An 18,965-nucleotide genomic window follows, 5' to 3' on the forward strand; every position below is an offset into this window, starting at 1 on the left:
CTGTTCAAAGCAACGCTCCACAGGGACTTCTGGTTCATGATATTCGGTCCTCGGCACTCGCAGTAAAACTTTGTGGATCGGCTCTCAGGATAGGTCACTAAGCACTACACTCAGAATCTGATGTCAACTCACAATCTGATCATGAAATACTGAAGACTCAGAAATCACTGAAGACAAGTCAGCAAGAATTTTCCCAATGTTTAGTGTTTCCCAAGCTATCTCTAGTTTCCTGCCTCTTCTCAAACAAAAAAAAATTTTTTCTATTTTTTTTATGGAGTTCCATTTGCCAACATATAGCATATCACCCAGGGCTCATCCCGTCAAGTGCCCACCTCAGTGCCTGTGTTACCCAGTCACCGCATCCCCCTGCCCACCTCCCCTTCCACCACCCCTTGTTCGTTTTCCAGAGTTGGGAGGCTCTCATGATCCGTCACCCTCACTGATATTTCCCACTCATTTCCTCTCCTTTCCCCTTTATTCCCTTTCACTATTTTTTATATCCCCCGAATGAATGAGACCAGGTAATGTTTGTCCTTCTCCGATTGACTTACTTCACACAGCATAATACCGTCCAGTTCCATCCACGTTGAAGCAAATGGTGGGTATTTGTCGTTTTTAATGTTTGAGTAATATTCCATTATATACACAGACCACATCTCCTTTATCCGTTCATCTTTCGATGGACACCGAGGCTCCTTCCAGTTTGGCTATTGTGGACATTGCTGCTAGAAACATCAAGGTGCAGGTGTTCCAGCATTTCACTGTGTCTGTATCTTTGGAGTAAATCCCCAGCAGTGCAATTGCTGGGTCATAGGGCAGGTCTATTTTTAACTCTTTGAGGAACCTCCACACAGTTTTCCAGAGTGGCTGCACCAGTTCACATTCCCACCAATAGTGCAACAGGATTCCCCTTTCTCCACAGCCTCTCCAACATTTGTTGTTTCCTGTCTTGTTAATTTTCCCCATTCTCACTGGTGTGAGGTGGTATTTCCTTGTGGTTTTGATTTGTATTTCCCTGATGGCCAGTGATACGGAGCATTTTCTCATTAGCTTGTTGGCCATGTCTGTCTTCCTCGGTGAAATTTCTGTTCGTGTCTTTTGCCCATTTCATGATTGGATTGTTTGTTTCTTTGGTGTTGAGTTTAATAAGTTCTTTATAGATTTTGGATACTAGCCCTTTATCTGATAGGTCATTTGCAAATATCTTCTCCCATTCTGTAGGTTGTCTTTTAGTTTTGTTGACTGTTTCTTTGGCTGTGCAGAAGCTTTTTTATCTTGATTAAGTCCCAATAATTCATTTTTGCTTTTGTTTCCCTTGCCTTCATAGATGTATCTTGCAAGAAGTCACTGTGGCCAAGTTCAAAAAGGGTGTTGCCTGTGTTTTCCTCTAGGATTTTGATGGAATCTTGTCTCACATTTAGATCTTTCATCCATTTTGAGTTTATCTTTGTGTCTGGTGTAAGAGAATGGTCTAGTTTCGTTCTTCTGCATGTGGCTGTCCAATTTTCCCAGCACCATTTACTGAAGAGACTGTCCTTTTTCCAGTGGATAGTCTTTCCCGCTTTGTTGAATATTAGTTGACCATAGAGTTGAGGGCCCATTTCTGGATTCTCCATTCTGTTCCATTGATCTATGTGTCTGTTTTTGTGCCAGTACCACACTGTCTTGATGACCACAGCTTTGTAGTACAACCTGTAATCTGGCAGTGATGCCCCTGGCTCTGGTTTTCTTTTTCAATATTCCCCTGGCTATTTGGGGTCTTTTCTGATTCCACACAAATCTTAAGATTGTTTGTTCCAACTCTCTGAAGAAAGTCCATGGTACTTTGATAGGGATTGCACTGAATGTGTAAAATTGCCCTGGGTAGCATTGACATTTTCACAATATTAATTCTTCCAATCCATGAGCATGGAATGTTTTCCCATCTCTTTGTGTCTTCCTCAGTTTCTTTCAGAAGTGTTCTGTAGTTTTTAGGGTATAGACCCTTTACCTCTTTGGTTAGGTTTATTCCTAAGTATCTTATGCTTTTGGGTGCAATTGTAAATGGGATTGACTCCTTAATATCTCTCTCTTCAGTTTCATTGTTGGTGTATAGAAATGCCACTGATTTCTGGGCATTGATTTTGTATCTTGCCACACTGCCAAACTGGGGTACGATTTCTAACAATCTTGGGGTGGAGTCTTTTTTTTTTTTTTTTAAGATTTATTTATTTATTTATGAGAGAGAGAGAGAGAGAGGCAGAGACACAGGCAGAGGGAGAAGCAGGCTCCATGCTGGGAGCCCGACGCGGGACTCGATCCCGAGACTCCAGGATCGCGCCCTGGGCTAAAGGCAGGTGCCAAACCGCTGAGCGACCCAGGTATCCCCTCTTTTGGGTTTTCTATGTACTGTATCATGTCATCTGCAAAGAGGGAGAGTTTGACTTCTTCTCTGCCAATGTGAATGCCTTTTATTTATTTTTGTTGCCTCTTTGCTGAGGCAAGGACTTCTAGTACGATGTTGAATAGCAGTGGTGAGAGTGGACATCCCTGTCATGTTCCTGATCTTGGAGGAACGGCTCCCAGTGTTTCCCCATTGAGAATGATATTTGCTGTGGGCTTTTCATAGACAGCTTTTAAGATGCTGAGGAATGTTCCTTCTATACCTATATTCTGAAGAGTTTTGATCAGGAAAGATGCAGTTATTTTGTCAAATGCTTTCTCTGCATCTATTGAGAGGATCATATGGTTCTTGTTTTTTCTTTTATTGATATGATCTATCACATTGAATGCTTTATGAGTGTTGAACCAGCCTTGTATCCTGGGGATAAATCCCACTTGGTCATGGTGAATAATCTTCTTAATGTACTATTGGATCCTATTAGCTAGTATCTTGTTGAGAATTTTTGCATCTGTGTTCATCAGGGATATTGGTCTATAATTCTCCTTTTTGGTGGGGTTTTTTGTCTGGTTAGTGAGCGACTAACTTCAGCGTTCCATTCATTCACTCAAACAATATTTACTATGCATGTGCTCTAGGTTGGGCACTTTTCTATGCCTTGGAGATAAAGAACTAGACAAAATATACATTAAAAACCCAGATGAGGGTAGCCCGGGTAGCTCAGCGGTTTAGCCGGCCTTCAGCCCAGGGTGTGATCCTGGAGACCCGAGATCGAGTCCCACATCAGGTTCCCTGCATGGGGCCTGCTTCTCCCTCTGCCTGTGTTTCTGCCTCTCTCTTGTTCTGTGTCTCTCATGAATAAATAAATAAAAATATTAAAAAAAAAAAAACAAAAAAACCCAGATGATGAAACTACTATAGGTCATTTCTTTCAAACGTTCAAGGAATGACGTTAATGGACAGAACAGCCACAAGGCAGGGTATATTTCATTGTGAAGACTGCTCGACAGGCTAGAATGACGATCCCAAGGTTAGCAAGAAAGTGGGGGGGGGGGGGATGGGGTCAAGGGAAGAGTCCCCTAAAATGAGGTCTCTGGAATTCAGACTGGCCCCTACTGAACGCTGCCTCTGAATCCACCCGGCTCTATCCTCTGGTCCAAGCCACACTTACTTGATGCTATGCAGCTTTCTCGTGACTATCATTGGAAAGTCGACTTCAAAATATTTACTTGGGAGCAGATCTTCATCCTGAGGAAAGATACACAGTAAGTTTTCTAAGTATGTATTCACTCATACAACTTACTGATCATCTTCATGTATGAGTACTAGGCCTGAAACAGCAATGGGGCATTTTAAGGTTTTAAGTCAGGAACAATACGGTCAGAAATGTATTTTTCACGTGATTTTGGAAAGCAGGGTTGATGATAAAGGCAAGTCCCTCTGGAGCGGGAGAATGGGGTTCAGATCCTAGCTCCAACACGTGTCTGCTGTGAAGTCTTAGAAGTCACTAAACTCCCTGGGCCAAGCTTTCTCGTGTGTACAGTAGACGAAATGACAGCACCTCACGGGGGTGTGAGGATTAATGAGGAAATAAATACACGAGTAACACTCACAATGGCCTGCCTCAGTAAGTGACATTGCTGGACTTTTACTACTCACTGACACGAATACACACATATAGGGCATGACCGGGATGCACATTTATTTTTACTGAGGGCTGCAAAAAAATAAGTGCCACACACACAGACACGCAGACACATACACAGAAACACACATATTCAGAGACACACAAACACACACACAGTGAGACAAACACACATACACACAGACACACAAAGACCCGCACACAGACACAAGAAACACACACATAGACACAGACACATAGACACAGAGAGAGACACAATTACACTCATATGCAGACATACACAAACACACACACACACACACACGGCCCTGCCCCCGCTTCTGCATACCCAGCCTGGTCAGCCCCTGGCCATCTGAGCACATACTCTCCATCTGTCGTGTCCAATCACTCACTCAGCCCTGATGACTATTCTTGAACGCATTCTCTCCTCAGCTCACCAACTGCACAAACCGTAGGGACATCCCTTTCTGGCCTCTTTTAATGACACACTGAGTACTGCCTGCAGCAGCTCCTCACACTCCTTAGGCCTGGCAAGAAACAAGGCTCCCTACAACCCGGTGACTTGTTCGGCATCCCCCCATGTTTCCTTTCAACACCCTCATGTCCACCTGTACTTATATTTCAGGCATACAGAACCACTGATTTAAAAGGGGAAAAAAAGACAAAGAGAAAGACAGTTGCTGGTGTCCAGAATGCGGTGGGGGCTTCGCAGGTGCTGGCTGGCTAAAGGAAAAGCAGGGGACAGGAGGACACAACCGTTTCTGACTTGAGCAACTACACAGGAAGAGCCTCACATACGTAGATAGTATCAAGTGATGGGAAGCAGGGATAGGGCAGTGGGGGGTTGGGGGAACACCCACCCCCGGCCCAGCATGATGGGGGCAGAAGGCAAGAGCAAGCATTTCCTTGTGGGAGAGGACCCAAGGGCAAGTGTCAGAACTGTGAGATCCAATTAGCCCCCACCCAGGTGGAAAATCTCAGGGGATCTAGTGTGGGGGAAAGGAAGGGAGGGAGAGAGGGGGACAGGATAACAGAGAAAAAGACCATTTCCTGACACATCACAGGAGATAAGCTCACCCACCTCAACCGTTCATGCTCAGAATCCCCACACATGCTGGCCTGTCTGCAGAGCTCAAGGACAGACAAGCTATCTAAAGGGATCTGGAGGAAATGCTGAGGACATAGGAGGACATAACTTTTGCTAGGAAACTCGACAGCACCCTTCAAGAACTGTACTCACACGATATGAAAGGTTAAGGACAATCTAAAATCCCCAAAGACAATGAGAACAATTAAAAGCAAATCCGGGACAGCATATAATCCTACATCTCCTATAGGACTTTTTTTTTTTTTTTAAGATATTATTTATTTATTCATGAGAGATACAGAGAGAGGCAGAGACATAGGCAGAGGGAGATGCAGGCTCCTTGCAGGGAACCTGATGTGGGCTTGATCCCAGGACCCCGAGATCATGACCTGAGCCAAAGGCAGATGCTCAACCACTGAGCTACCCAGGTGTCCCTCCTATAGGACTTCTTACTTTATTATACAGAGCTTTCCCCCTTGGGCCACCTGGGTATCTCAGTCAACTGAGAGGCTGACTCTTGATTCTGGTTCAGATCATGATCTCAGGGTCCTGGCATCAAGTCTCAAGATGGGCTCCAAGCTCAGGGAGGAGTCTGCTTCAAGATTCTATTTCCCCCTCTGCCCCTCCCCCTGGCTCACTCTTTCTAAAATAACTTTTAAAATCTTAAAAAAACAAAACAGAACAAAACAAAACACAAAGAGCTTTCCCATGCATCAGCCACTTGGCCCTCATTAGAATTCTGAGTAAGGGGTCACTGTGGAGGGAAAGCTTCCAGAAGGCACACCTGGAGCTTCTAAGGAACAGATACCTTCTCTCTCGGCCTTGGCAAAGAAGCAAAATGGCTGTGGCATGTGACACTTCGGCTTTTATTCGGTGATTCCCTAAAGCCTTCTGACACTCCACTTGCCAGGAACTCACGTGTCATACGAGGAAGGCAAGACATATAAGACGGGGCCTCATACTGGAGGGCAGCCAGGGGCAGCTGTGAGAAAGGGCATCACTCAGACTGAAAAGCTGGCCACGGCACGGGCTGCCCGACTTGAGACCCATCCCCGCCTACTTGATCCTTTGGTTGTGTGGAAACAGAATTCAGGAGACACCAAGAAGCCGAGGTCCCTCAAAGGTGTTCAGTCCGCCTTTATTCTGTTCGTGGCCGTGCACGCTTTCCAGGGTCCTAATAGGGTCCACTGCCTTAAGGTGGGAGACGTCAACTACCCCAAAAGTTTAGGGCCACCGAGATCTTATAGGACAGGCTCCCACGACTGTGGCAGCAAAAAGCCTGTGACCGCCAGCTAAGCCTCTGCTGGTGCTGCCAGGGGACCATCCGAGATGGAAGGTGCATGAGACAAGACTGGAAGATACGATTTTCCCCACTCTGTTACAGAAGCACATGTATCTCAACACAGGGCTCAGCAAGCTTGCTGTGAAGGGCCAGAAAGTATTTCAACCTTTGCGAGCCAGATGGTTTCTTCTTCTTTTTTTTTTTTTAATATTTTTAATTTATTTATTAGAGATAGAGAGAGAGAGACAGAGAGAAGCAGGCTCCATGATGGCAGCCCAACGTGGGACTCGACACCAGGTCTCCAGGATCACACCCTGGGCTGAAGGCGGTGCTAAACCACTAAGCCACCCAGGCTGCCTCAAGATGGCTTCTGCTTTAACTACTCAACTCAGCTGCTGTGGTGGTAAAGCAGAAGTAGGGAAGATGTAGGTTAATGGCAGCGGCCGTATTCCAATAAAACTTTACTTACAAAAAGAGGTTGTAAGCTAAATTTGGCCCACTGGGCTTGGGTTCCAAAGAGCAAACAGGACTTTTTTCCCCAGAGAAACCTAGATTTTGGCCACCTAGTTAGCTCAGTGGTTGAGCATCAGGCTTTGGCTCAGGGCATGATCCTGGGGTCCTGGGATTCAGTCCTGCATGAGGCTCTTGCAGGGACCAGCAAGGTCCCTCTCTCTGTGTCTCTCCCTCTCTCTGTGTCTCTCATGAACAAATAAATACAATCTTTAAAAACAAAAAAACAAACTTTGATTTGTTAAAAACTCTTTGGACCAATATAATTATCAAACAAAAAAAACCTCCAGAAAATTTTGAGACCCTGTGTAATTCACCTCCCTCACTCCTGACAGAGAACCTTTTTCTTAAAGGGGTACGTAGTCTCAGCATACCTTGCTCAGAAATAAAACTCTCAGATTTATTAATTATTAATGTACCTACATGACAGAGGGGAGATACCAAATCATGAGGTCAGGTCGAAAGGGTGTCAGGCAAGAAGGAGGCGTATCTCCAGTGGCTTCTGTGACCACGGTCCACATTCTGCCAGCCACTGTGCTTTGTCTCGGGTCCTTCCCCCACAGCATGGTCTCTTGAGGTACAGAGGCACCACCGCCCCACGTACGGCAAAGACCCCCCTGAACAACAACAGGGCTCCATGCAGAGAACAGGAACGGAGCCTGGACGTGGAGGAGCTGTAGTGCACAGTTTGTTCCAGGCATCAACGCCACTGGCCGCCCAATCTGGGGAAGACACAGGCTCCTGCAGCACCCCCTTTCCCAATCCCTAACCCTCCCACCTCAGAGCTCTCACATTAATTCATGAGGTCCCATAACTGCCAGCACTTCATAAACGTTAGCTATCTTATCCTGAATGAATAGTGCAGGGGCAAACAATGACTACTCCGGCGGTGCTGAGGCTGCTGGGTTCTCGCCTGAGTAGCAGAAAGGTCGTATGCACTGACAACCAAAGACTTCCTTATCAGGTGAACTGATTAGGGACAAAATGCCTATGCGGGTGTGTTAGGCACCCACACACTGATTTTTCTTGGTGTACATCTGCGAGAAACCTGGGGAAATGCACGTACCCATCACTGCCACACAACGGACCTGATAGAAGAACTGAGAAAAATCTGTATGAACCTACAAAAAGGAAGGTGCAATCAGTGAAGGTGTCGTAGGGAAAAGGTGGGCAGCTACGATTCTAGCCCAGCATCAAAGACCGGTGCTTCGGTCCTGGTTCCGCCACTAACGGGACCACCCCCTTTCCTGTGAGTGAGTGTAACGAACAATACCTGTTCTTGATCCCTAACACAGGTGGGGGGAATCACATCAGGGAAGAGCTACAAAAGGGCTTTCTGTCATAGTACCTTCACCCAGCCTCGCTCATCTCCAAACTGTACCGAACACACTGTCTTGATAACAACAAAATTTCAGTTACTGTCAAGATGGCCAATGCGTGGGCTGTCAGTCTCAGCAAATCCACTGGCAGGGTTCTTCCACACATGCACACGCAATATATACAAGGAGTTTGATCCTAAGCCCTGTTTGTAACAGCAAAGGATGACAAGCAAGACGCACATCCTCCACTATGGCCCTAGTGACATCACATAGGTGGCTGATGGTGGCAGCAGGCACAAGCACCTAGCGATGGGGCAAAGAGACCGGCAGCCGGTCACTGGATTCCCTCTGAATATATTTTTAACGTTCTTGAGCCATGCAGGCACCTTCACAAAACAAAACAATTTGGCAAACAAGAAGGGAAGTTTTTTTTTTTTTTTTAAGATTTATTTATTTATGATAGACACACTGAGAGAGAGAGAGAGAGAGAGAGAGAGAGGCAGAGACACAGGCAGAGGGAGAAGCAGGCTCCATGCCAGGAGCCTGATGCGGGTCTCGATCCCGGGACTCCAGGATTGCGCCCTGGGCCAAAGGCAGGCACCAAACTGCTGAGCCACCCAGGGATCCCCAAGAAGGGGAGTTTTAGTATACCTTTAACCTCCAGAAGGTGGTATCCATCCCAGCCCCAAGATTTAGAATCTGACACTGACATTCTGTCTTCCGTAGAAAGGCCTTGATAAGCTGATCGACACCGTGGACTCGAGCAAAATATCCTGAAAGAGAGACAGACACAAGCTATGGCTCACGGAGGTCAGACATCAGACATCCCTGCAAAGCCCACCCCAGGAGAACAGCAAAACAGGACACTTCTGTTCTTCTGCAGGGTCAGCGCTTTATCTGTGAAATTCACAAGAGTTAACAGAGACTTTCAAATTCTATCCCCTTTTAAAGCTGTTTGAACCAAAGCAAGTACAATCTATTTAACAGTGGAATTACCTATCTGAAAAATAAACTGTCCCATGATTTCACTTAGGAAAGACAAGTGTTTTGCAACAAAATATCAGATCTAATTGTTCCTCTTCAAAACTTGCTTTCTCCTGGCTAGGTGAAAGCTAATTAGGCCTGTGTTAAAAGTTAAAATAGAAGATCATGACAAAAATAGTTTTTCGGGGACAGGAACGGGGCAGATAAATATAAAAGCAAAAAGGAAAAAAAAAAGCAGTTTTTCTTATTGTGTTCCCTTCATCTCCATGCCGAGTGGGTAAGAGCTTCTATGTTTATAAAATGGCCTCAGTGATTGGGGGAGAGAAAGGCACCAGGCAAATGTTGCTGAAAAAATTGAATTGTTCAGCTCTGGGGTGGGGAGCTGGAGCACAGGAGATGGGAAATCGAAGAGGGAGGAAAGGAATACAATCTGCATTCTAAAGCCCCGCTGCTGAAAGGATGACTATCTTAAACCTCATTGCAGTGGCATTTAGAGACTTACAGCAATTGGACATAGGAATTCTTTGTCTACTGATTCTGCTAATAATTTGAGTTTGTATTTTATGCATCCAGTAAATCATCTTTATTGTGTGTTAGAGTATATCAACCACAACAGACTAGATGTTGGGGAAAAAAATTTTAAAGATGCTCACCACAGGCTCTTTGGGAAGGACAGATGGCTGCCAATCTTCCTGGGGCACCCACCTCCTGATGCCCGATAGAGGGGCCCTGGCTCCGCAGCATTTGTTAGGAAAGCTGCCTCAAGAGCATGGGACGGAGGCCTGAGGCCTCTTAGCCAGGCCTTGCCCCATCTTCCTGATGACTGGGTTCACCCTCGCCTCAAGTAACTACCCTGTACCTATTCCCAGGTACCACCACTTTAAAACTTTTAAACATGTAAAAATGATCTTTAAATTCACCACAAAATAGGAGGAATATAAAATAAAATTATTGTAAAGATAACATTTTTCACAAATCAGATGAACAAAGATGAGAAGTTTCATGATACACTATGTTGGTGAGCATGTTGGGAAAGAAGCACTTCAGAAACCACTGGAGAGAGTGAACACTGGAACTCTCTTTTTAAGAGGGAATCCCTGGGGGTGCTTGGGTGGCTCTGTCGGCTCAGTGTCTGCCTTCAGCTCAGGCCACGATCTCCAGATCCTGGGATCGAGCCTGCATCGGGCTCTCTGCACAATGGGGAGTCTGCTTCTCACTCTCCCTCAGTCCCCCAACCAATCTCCGTGCTCTCACTCTCAATGTCAAATAAATTAAAAAAAAAAATGAAGAAAAATCATATTAAAAAAAATAGAACGAATCTCCAAAACTTCAGGCCTCTGTGCTAATGAAAGGACGTTCGAGAAGAAGGGGACGGGGGTAACACTTGCCTCTGTTAATTTCGGGAGCCTTCCTCTCCTTAGACAGTCTTACAAAATGCTGAATGTAAGGGTCATGCCAGTAGCCAATGCTTACTGCAAACCTGGAAGGGAGGAAAGGAGGCAGGTGAGTAGAGGTCAGCAGGTTCAGGCCCATTCTCGGGAACCAGGTCAAGCAGGAAAATCACCTACGTCAAAAGGCCAACACGTGCACATCTGGCGCTCCATTACACATGTCAACAGGTGCAGCCATCCGTCTTGCTGCTCACACACACAGCCCCTCACCCTCCCCACAGCGGCCATTTCTTCCCTCTCTTTCTTCATATGGCCAACTCCTTTCCCAGGACCCTAGAGAGCACATAACCTCACCTCATACCTCACCCAAGAGACCTGCCACCACTCATTCACTCCGCAGCAAACTCACGGGTGAGAGCCACTAAGACAACTCTGCTCAACCAGAAGTTCTGTGTCCATAGGAAAGGAGACCGGAACCGTTGCGTAAGACTAACCACTACCTAAGGATTTCCCCCGACTCTGTAGTAGATACCGCTCATTCCACATCCCTCGAGGAGGTCACGGTGGAAAATCCAGGAACAAACAGACACTACAGCTACAACCGAGAAAGTGTCAGAGTGGCCTACACTGCAACCTGGAAAAGGCTACGGGAGCCTAAACGCTTCCCAGCCGACACCCCAAGGAATCAAAGTTTTAGTGTTCTGAGCCAGGGAGCTGAAGCCTGGTTTACCACTGAAAGTCTTCTGGCAACCAGGAGTGGAGCCAGCCTTAGGACAATGAGAAGTAATGGCAGGAGCCTGGATCCCTAAGGCCATGCCAAGCCACTATGCGCCTGGAGTCTACTCTACCCCTCAACGGGTATCTGTGAATCAAAACATGTCTTTAGCTTTTTTTTATTTTAATTTTTTAGTTATGATAGTCACAGAGAGAGAGGCAGAGACATAGGCAGAGGGAGAAGCAGGCTCCATGCACGGGGAGCCCGACGTGGGATTCGATCCTGGGTCTCCAGGATCCCGCCCTGGGCCAAAGGCAGGTGCTAAACCGCTGCACCACCCGGGGATCCCCTGTCTTTAGCTTTTAAAAGGAGCCTGGGTGGCTCAGTCGGTTGGAGTGACCACTCTTGGTTTCCCCTCAGGTCATCAACTTGGGGTCCTGGGATCGAGCCTCACGTCAGGTTCCACACATAGCAGGGAGTCTGCGCCAAGATTCTCTCCCTCCCTCTTCCACTCCCCTGCTCATTTCCTCTCTTTGAGACAAAGAGGTAAATCTTTTTTTAAAAAATAATAATTAGGGATGCCTGGGTGGCTCAGCGGTATAGTGCCTGCCTTTGGCCCAGGGCGTCTCCCAGAGTCCTGCATCGGGCTGCCTGCATGGAGGCTACTTCTCCCTCTGCCTATATCTTTGCCTCTGTCTTTCTCTCTCTCTCTGTGTCTCTCATGAATAAATAAATAAAATCTTTATAAGTAAATAAATAAGTAAGTAAGAAAGATGGGGTGGGTCTTGGCTTACTTGCACCCTGAAGCATCCTAAGTGATATCCTGTGTTCAGTAGCTCATTTCCATTTGCTTGATGAGTAAGCTGAGAGGGGTAAGGCTGTGTGTGTGTGTGTGTGTGTGTGAGAGAGAGAGAGAGAAAGAGAGGGACGTCTCCCAGCTACGTTCTTAGTGCCCAGAAGGGATATCGAATCTTCTCGTTATAGCCACGGACAAGGCTTCCTTACCCCTGCCCTAACTACAGTTTGTGCTAATCCACGACATTTTCCCACCCAGTCTCTCCTTTCTACCTTCCCACAACCACAGACACCCAGAGGGAAGCTATGCCTTCAGAAGGAAGCTACTCAACGCAGCAACTCCACAGAAACACATGAACTACTTCCTCACTAAGGATACAATTTGCTATACGCCCAGACGGTCCAAGGAAAACTGACCCACAGAGCTTTGCAGAGGGAACGGGCTCAGTTGTCTACAATAATGCTTCTCAAACAATGAACTGTGACCCATCCGTATCATAAACTGATGTCACAGTTTGCAAATCTCCATCTCAGAGAATGCAGTCAACTACAGGAAAACGGAAAATATCGACATTCATTACACACTCTAAGAGGTAAAGGCTGTTTTGTGAAGCTTCTGTTGAAAGTGTGTGTTCAGGGGAGGCGTGCCCTGAAGAATGTGTTCCGCAAACAAACAGAATAAAATAGACTCTAAGCACAAAAAGCAGGCTGGTGGTTGCCGGGGGTGGGGGTGGGGGCGATGGGCGCCCCTGGTGAAGGGGATTAAGAGGTACAAACATCCAGTTATAATAAATGACCCACCAACACAAAAGCACAACACAGGGAACAGAGTCAATAATACTGTAACAAGGCTGTACAGTGGCATAGGATGACTGTACCTGATCGTGGGGGGCGCTGAGTAATGTATAGACTCGTCCGATCGCTATGTCACACACCGGAGACTAATATGACATCGTACAGACCAACTATACTTCAGTAATTAAAAACAGGAAAGAAAACGGTGTTCTCACTGATGGTGGTCTGAGGGGCACTGCCCTCAAAAGGCGCCGACTGGCGCCATCTAGTGGTAGAAGCCATCCCTGTGGTTTGAGCAGGAACCACAGACTGGTGATGAGGAGTCCCCACAGGTGGATGTTTGGCGGGAGGGGCCCTTAGACTGGACCTGCTCAACCCTCACATCCAGGGCAAGATCCCTGCAACAACACCGCGCCGCTGCCTGAGCACGCCCCACAATGAAGGCGCTGGCTCGCTCGCTCCACTGCCCAGCACTCGAACTGCTGAAAAGCTGACCAAGCTGCCTTCCTCCGGGAGCTCCTCCAAGTACTTCCTACTTGCAGTCTCCTGGAACACAAGGAGCAGCGTCTGTATTGCCATCAGTTTAATACTGTGGATTCAGTCAAGCCATATCTGTTGAGCATCGGCGAAGGGCCGGGCATTGGTTCACAGGGGTGAAGCAGGGCAGGGACAGAGACAGAAAGAAGAGCTTAGGTCAGAACAAGGACAACAGCGGGGGGGGGGGGGAGGGGGGGGAATGGAAGGATCTACTTTAGAGAAGGTGAGAGAGAAGGCGTCTCTGAAGAGGGGATGGCTGAGTGGAGGGCGACACCATTGCAGAAAGCTGTGCAGAAGGCATTCCAGACAGGAGGAATCGCAGGTAGAAACGCTCTGGGGGCAGGAAGCTCCTTGGAATGTCCCAGTAGTAGCAGGAGGTAGGCAGGGAGGCTGAACAACAGCAGAGAAGCAGGAGACCCTGCTCAGAGATTTCTGGGGCATGTGTGTGTTTCTCAATGGGTCTGTTTAAACTTTCTCTACCCTAACCAAATGGCATGTTTCATTCTAAGACACCATCAACCGTTAAGACTCCGAAAAGAAAGAAGAAACACCGTTGGGTAGTTAATGGTTTCTCTGAGTGCTTACAATTGGAACTGTCTGCTTATTCAAAAGCCCGTTTGGACTTATTGGAACGGACTGCAAGGCAAAGGCTGCTGAAGAGGAGTTGCTTAAGTCTTCCCTTCCAGGATCTCTGGGAGTTTCTACACAACGATGACTGATCTTCGTGTCGCCAAGAGCACTGGCCAGCCTGCATTTCTTCTCAAGTGATCCTCATCATCCACTCCGAGATTTCCTTCCAAGTCACCGACCCTGGGTTCTGTCACGGAGTCTTTCCTGATCTCATCCGAAGCTATCAATGGATGACCTCGAACAGCAATCAGGATTTGTGCTCCTTCTTCAAATGGCCCTTAAATGCGATGTGGACGAAAGCACCAGGGGCTGCAGGTGCAGCTAGCTGTCCAGCCAGGCCACGAGGGGCACGAGGAGCATGTCCACCTGCACAGATAATGACAACCCTAACAGGACGTGGCAGTGACCGCAGGACATATCAAGAAGAAATCATGGGTGCCTGGGCGGCACAGCCTGTTGGGCAACCGACTCTTGCTTTCAGCTCAGGTGCTGATCTCAGAGTCTTGACGGCAAGGCCTGCCTGCGTCGGGCTCTGCACTGGGCGTGGAGCCTGCTTGCGATTCTTTCTCTCTCCCTGTCCTTCTGCCCCTCCCCAGCACTGGTCAGGCAAGCTTGTGCACGCTCTCTCTCGCCCTCTCTCTCCGCGCCCCCCCCCCAAGAAAGTAAATAAATAAATAAAACCCAAAGACTCAAAACCCTCAGATTTAGAGAGGCCTGTACTCAGCCTTCATTCATTCCACTGCTGCTCCTGAAATGTTCATGACATTCACATAACCTAATACTCCTTTATATCAACTCACTCTTTTAATACCCCTTCTGACGTGCCACCTAGTATTTTCTCCAAACACACTCTCTAATAAATACCACTGATCAACATTTAAAGCATCTATCCTGTGTGCCGCCTAAAGTCATCTCACACTGCCCCGCGGGAAACAGTCATCTGGTCCAACCACCTGCTCATTCAGCAGCACTGACTCTGCCCTATTGGCACGCGTGTCACCTGCAACAGTGGGAACTCACAAGAAAGGTGTGACGTGCCTTCCCCTCGGTTTTCCTTCATCTCAGAGAATGGGAAGGGGCTCTACCTGCTGCCCTAGCCGGTGAGGAGCAAGGCTGGCTCCTGTTCACTTCACTTCTACTCAACACTCATGACTGCTTACCACAATCCCGGACATTAGTTCAAAGGCTCGGCAAACAGGAACAGGTACGACCTGGGGAAGGACCTTAGGCAGAAGGCACCGATTTACAGAGGTCAAGGGTGTTTCCCTCGAGTAGGAAACTTAATTCTACTGCTTTTCAAACCTACTTACCCACTTGGACTTGATCCCTCCTCTACATTCCAGCTGCTTCCATGGTGTTTGTGTGTATGTGTGAGCGTGGATGTGGGTGTCTCGTTCTGTACGTATATACGCCGCATATATATACATAACACAGCTACATAGACACTCACCTACAACGGATGTATAAGGAATTACAAAAACCAATCCAATACTCTCAGAATCAAGTTTCAAGTTTCGAATGTTACCTGTGTGCTGCACACTGGCCTTTAAGATACTGCTCCACCCCTTATTTCTTAAGTTTATTATTCACCTTTTGCATCGTTTAGCCTCATTTTTTGGTTTCTATTTCCTGTTGGTTGTCTTCTTGGTTAAAAATGGAAGGCGGGAAACAAAGTCTTAAGAGAAACAGACTTTGTACTGAAACAGACTTTGAGTCTGTTTCCCTTCTTCTACTCTGTTGCTTTCCTCAAAGCACATAGGCAAGGTCTTAAGTGTTTAATCCGCCCAAAAGACAAAAACAAACAAAAACAAAAACAGGGCGACCGGCGGGCTCAGTCGATTAAGTGTCTGACTCCTGATTTTGGCTCAGGTCAGGATCTCCGGGTCATGGGATCGAGCCCTGCTTGTTCCTCTCCCTCTGCACTTCCCCTTCACAGACTCTCACCCATATAAATAAATAAATTAAATTAAATAAATAAAATAAAATAAATAAATAAATAAATAAAATATTTAAACGAGCTACAATGATCCCATTAGGTCCCAAGGCAGGTCACCTCATTCTTCAGTTCAACATCCCCCCGTGGCCACCACCGCAGGAGCCTCTTGGGCACAGGGAGCAGCTGCTCCATCCTAAGGCCGGCGGGGACAGGGCACATCTGACGGACAGAACAGATCCCGGAGGGCAGGCAGGCTGGCGTGAAGCCACACTGGGGAAGCAAGGATGGGGCCGCCACGCAGACCACATCAGGAACTTTTCAAATGCCAACAAGACGCCACGAGGCCAGGCAGTGACATGATGCAATGTGCCCTCCACAAACCTCAGGCTCCAGGGGCAGCTAAAGGCTGAGGGAGGCACGAGTCCCCGGAGGCGTGGCTAGCAGATGAGCACCATGGCTCGCACCACACGACCGTAACTCAGGCTCACAGGGCAGAAGCAGAGGTGGAGAAAAGGAGGGAGAGTCCAGAAATCTTCAGCAGATGACATCACAGGCTTGGGTGAAGGATCGATCGCACAAGGAAGGGGCTGAGTAGGAGCAGAGATTCAGGATGACTCCTCTCCTCTGCGCCGGTCAAGGGAACAAACAGTGTGGCACCCTTCACGGACTTGGAGGGCTGTGGTAGCAAGGAGGAAAACACAGGCAGGGCATCTCGAGCATACTTTTGGAAATAATGAATCTGCCGTTAATGCTGAGACATCTACATGGAGATTTCCAGCTGGCAGGGGGATAGCCAGGGTAGCGTGACAGGATCACCGAAAGCAAAGTGTGCCATGCCACGCACTGCAGATTCTAAGCTTGAGGCTGATGGGGAATCAAGAGGTGTCCAGTCACCCAGTCCCACAGGACAAGATTTCTGATCGCAAGTTACATTACCCTGGCCGGACAATGAACACTTGCGTAGCAGGGGAGCTGCACTAGAAGCAGACAGGACCATAAGGACGTGTTGCAACAGGACCAGGTAAGAGAAGGGACCTGAGCCAAGGGAGGGGTGTGGCAGCAGGGAAGGAAAGAGAGCAGACCTGCCCTTTGTTGCCAACGCCGTCTCCCACGTGGCTGCTGGCGATTGTTCTAAAACAAACCCAGAGCACGTCAGTTCCCCCACCCGAAACCCCTCGACCCGGGGCCCCGGGGTGGTCAGTGATTCAGGATCTTTCTTCAGCTCAGGTCAGGATCGCGGGGGCCTGGGATTGAGTCCCAGGGTCTTGGGATCGAGTCCCTCATCACGGAGATTCCCCGTCGGGGAACCATCACGGTTCCCCAGGGAGAACTCGCTGCTCCCTCTGCATGTGTCTTTGCCTCTGTGTCTCTCATGGATAAGTAAATAAAATCTGGGAAGGAAAAGAAAACAAACAAAAAAAAAAACCCCAGACAGGAAAGAGAAGCAACTCCTTGGCCCTTCCCGCACTTCGCCTCTGACTGTGGCTCCAGAACCCTGTTTTACTACCCGCTCCGCAGCCCAACGTCAGGTTCCCCTGACACGGCATGTGCTTCGATGTCCATGCGATTTTCTTCTATCTGGCAAACACCTGTTCAGCTGACAGCTCACAGCATGCTGAGCACCCCCAGGGCCTGTACAGAACGAGGGAACACACCAAACAGCAGAACCGTAGGAGTTCTGGGAGGCTGACTGGTTTCTTAACGTTATTTTAGCGGTTGCTGCGGCTGGAACCCAGGGTGGCAGGAACCAGCCCGACCCACACGTGGCACACATTCAGTAACTTCAACCAAGTAATACTCAGAATAGAGGGAAATGAAGGGCACCTCGGTGGCTCAGGCGGCTGAGTGCCCAGCTCTTGGTTTCGGCTCAGGTCCTGTCTCAGGGTCGTGACAGAGAGCCCCACGTTGGGCTCCTCGCTCACTGCAAACTCTCCCTGAGATTCTTTCCCCCTCCCTCTCACTTTGCCCCGCCCCACCCACGTGTGCACGTACTCTCTGTAAAACAAATAAAATCTGTAAAACACAGAAAAAAAAGAAAAAAGGAAAGAATGGAGGAAAATCAAAGCTCGTGATAATAACTTAGTGAAGGTTTCTCACTGCGCCAGACCCTATGCTAATAACTGCCTCGTGTCTATTTCTCACTGAATCCTTACATCCCAAAGGTGGGATTCTCTTCCCCATTCCAAAGAGAGGACTGAGGCAGGAAGTTATTTGCCCATGGTCCTGCAAGGAATCCCGGCCTCACTAATTACATGACTTTCTGACGAGATTTAAGGGTTTAACACGTTACATTACACTGAAGATGCAGGTTATGGTATCACAGACCTTGCAGAACAGAGCCCTGCAAAATGTCTCAGAACATTAACGTACGGATTCTCCCAAGCTTGTTGCAGGTTTCTCAGGTGAAGGAAAGCCCAGTGCAAGAACAGCTTTGATGAAATGCATCCAGATGGCAAACACACCTGGTCTTTACAGCACGGCTTCTAACCTGGAAGCTTCGGACTCAGTGAGTCTGCAATAGGATGTGAGCTACTGTGTGTTTGTTACAAAGCTCCACCGGCTCCAGTGATGTGCACTTTGGGCTGGGTTCTGCTGCCCTAGAATCCTGCAATTCCAACCCGAAACTTCCCCTATTAGATGTCTCCAGACCGGTGGGGGGGGGGGGGGGGGCATTAGAAACTGAGGCAGAGAAGAGCTGAGAAACTATAGAAATTATCCAATAAGAGCACTTTTACTGTTTTTTAAGTAAGCAAATTTGCAAAAACTGTTAGCGACGAATCTCAAATAAATCAAAATCACCAATACGTTTCAAACAAACCTAACGGTAATACGCTACTGAAAAGTATTTTGTTTCCTTCTGATTGTTTCCTTGGCACTTCACATTCTCTTAGCAAGTAGAAGTGGATGGGAGGAAAATTATTTCTAATTCAAAGGGCTACACATACGGTCAACAGCACTT

The 18,965-nt window shown here is 47.7% G+C and overlaps 1 protein-coding gene across 2 annotated transcripts in view; it reads right to left on the reverse strand.

Annotated features, from left to right (window-relative positions):
- Positions 1-18,965, reverse strand: part of LCMT1 (leucine carboxyl methyltransferase 1) — a 43,606-nt gene that overhangs the window by 22,935 nt on the left and 1,706 nt on the right. For both annotated transcript variants that reach the window (XM_072751336.1, XM_072751335.1), the window contains exons 2-4: positions 10,596-10,687; positions 8,875-8,996; positions 3,552-3,628 (exon numbers count right to left, since the gene is read on the reverse strand). In XM_072751336.1, the coding sequence (XP_072607437.1) occupies positions 3,552-3,628; positions 8,875-8,996; positions 10,596-10,687 (291 nt within the window). The remainder of the gene's footprint in view (positions 1-3,551; positions 3,629-8,874; positions 8,997-10,595; positions 10,688-18,965) is intronic.

Source organism: Vulpes vulpes, chromosome 3 (genome assembly GCF_048418805.1).
Source record: "Vulpes vulpes isolate BD-2025 chromosome 3, VulVul3, whole genome shotgun sequence".
In the NCBI taxonomy this organism is placed as follows: Eukaryota; Metazoa; Chordata; class Mammalia; order Carnivora; family Canidae; genus Vulpes; species Vulpes vulpes.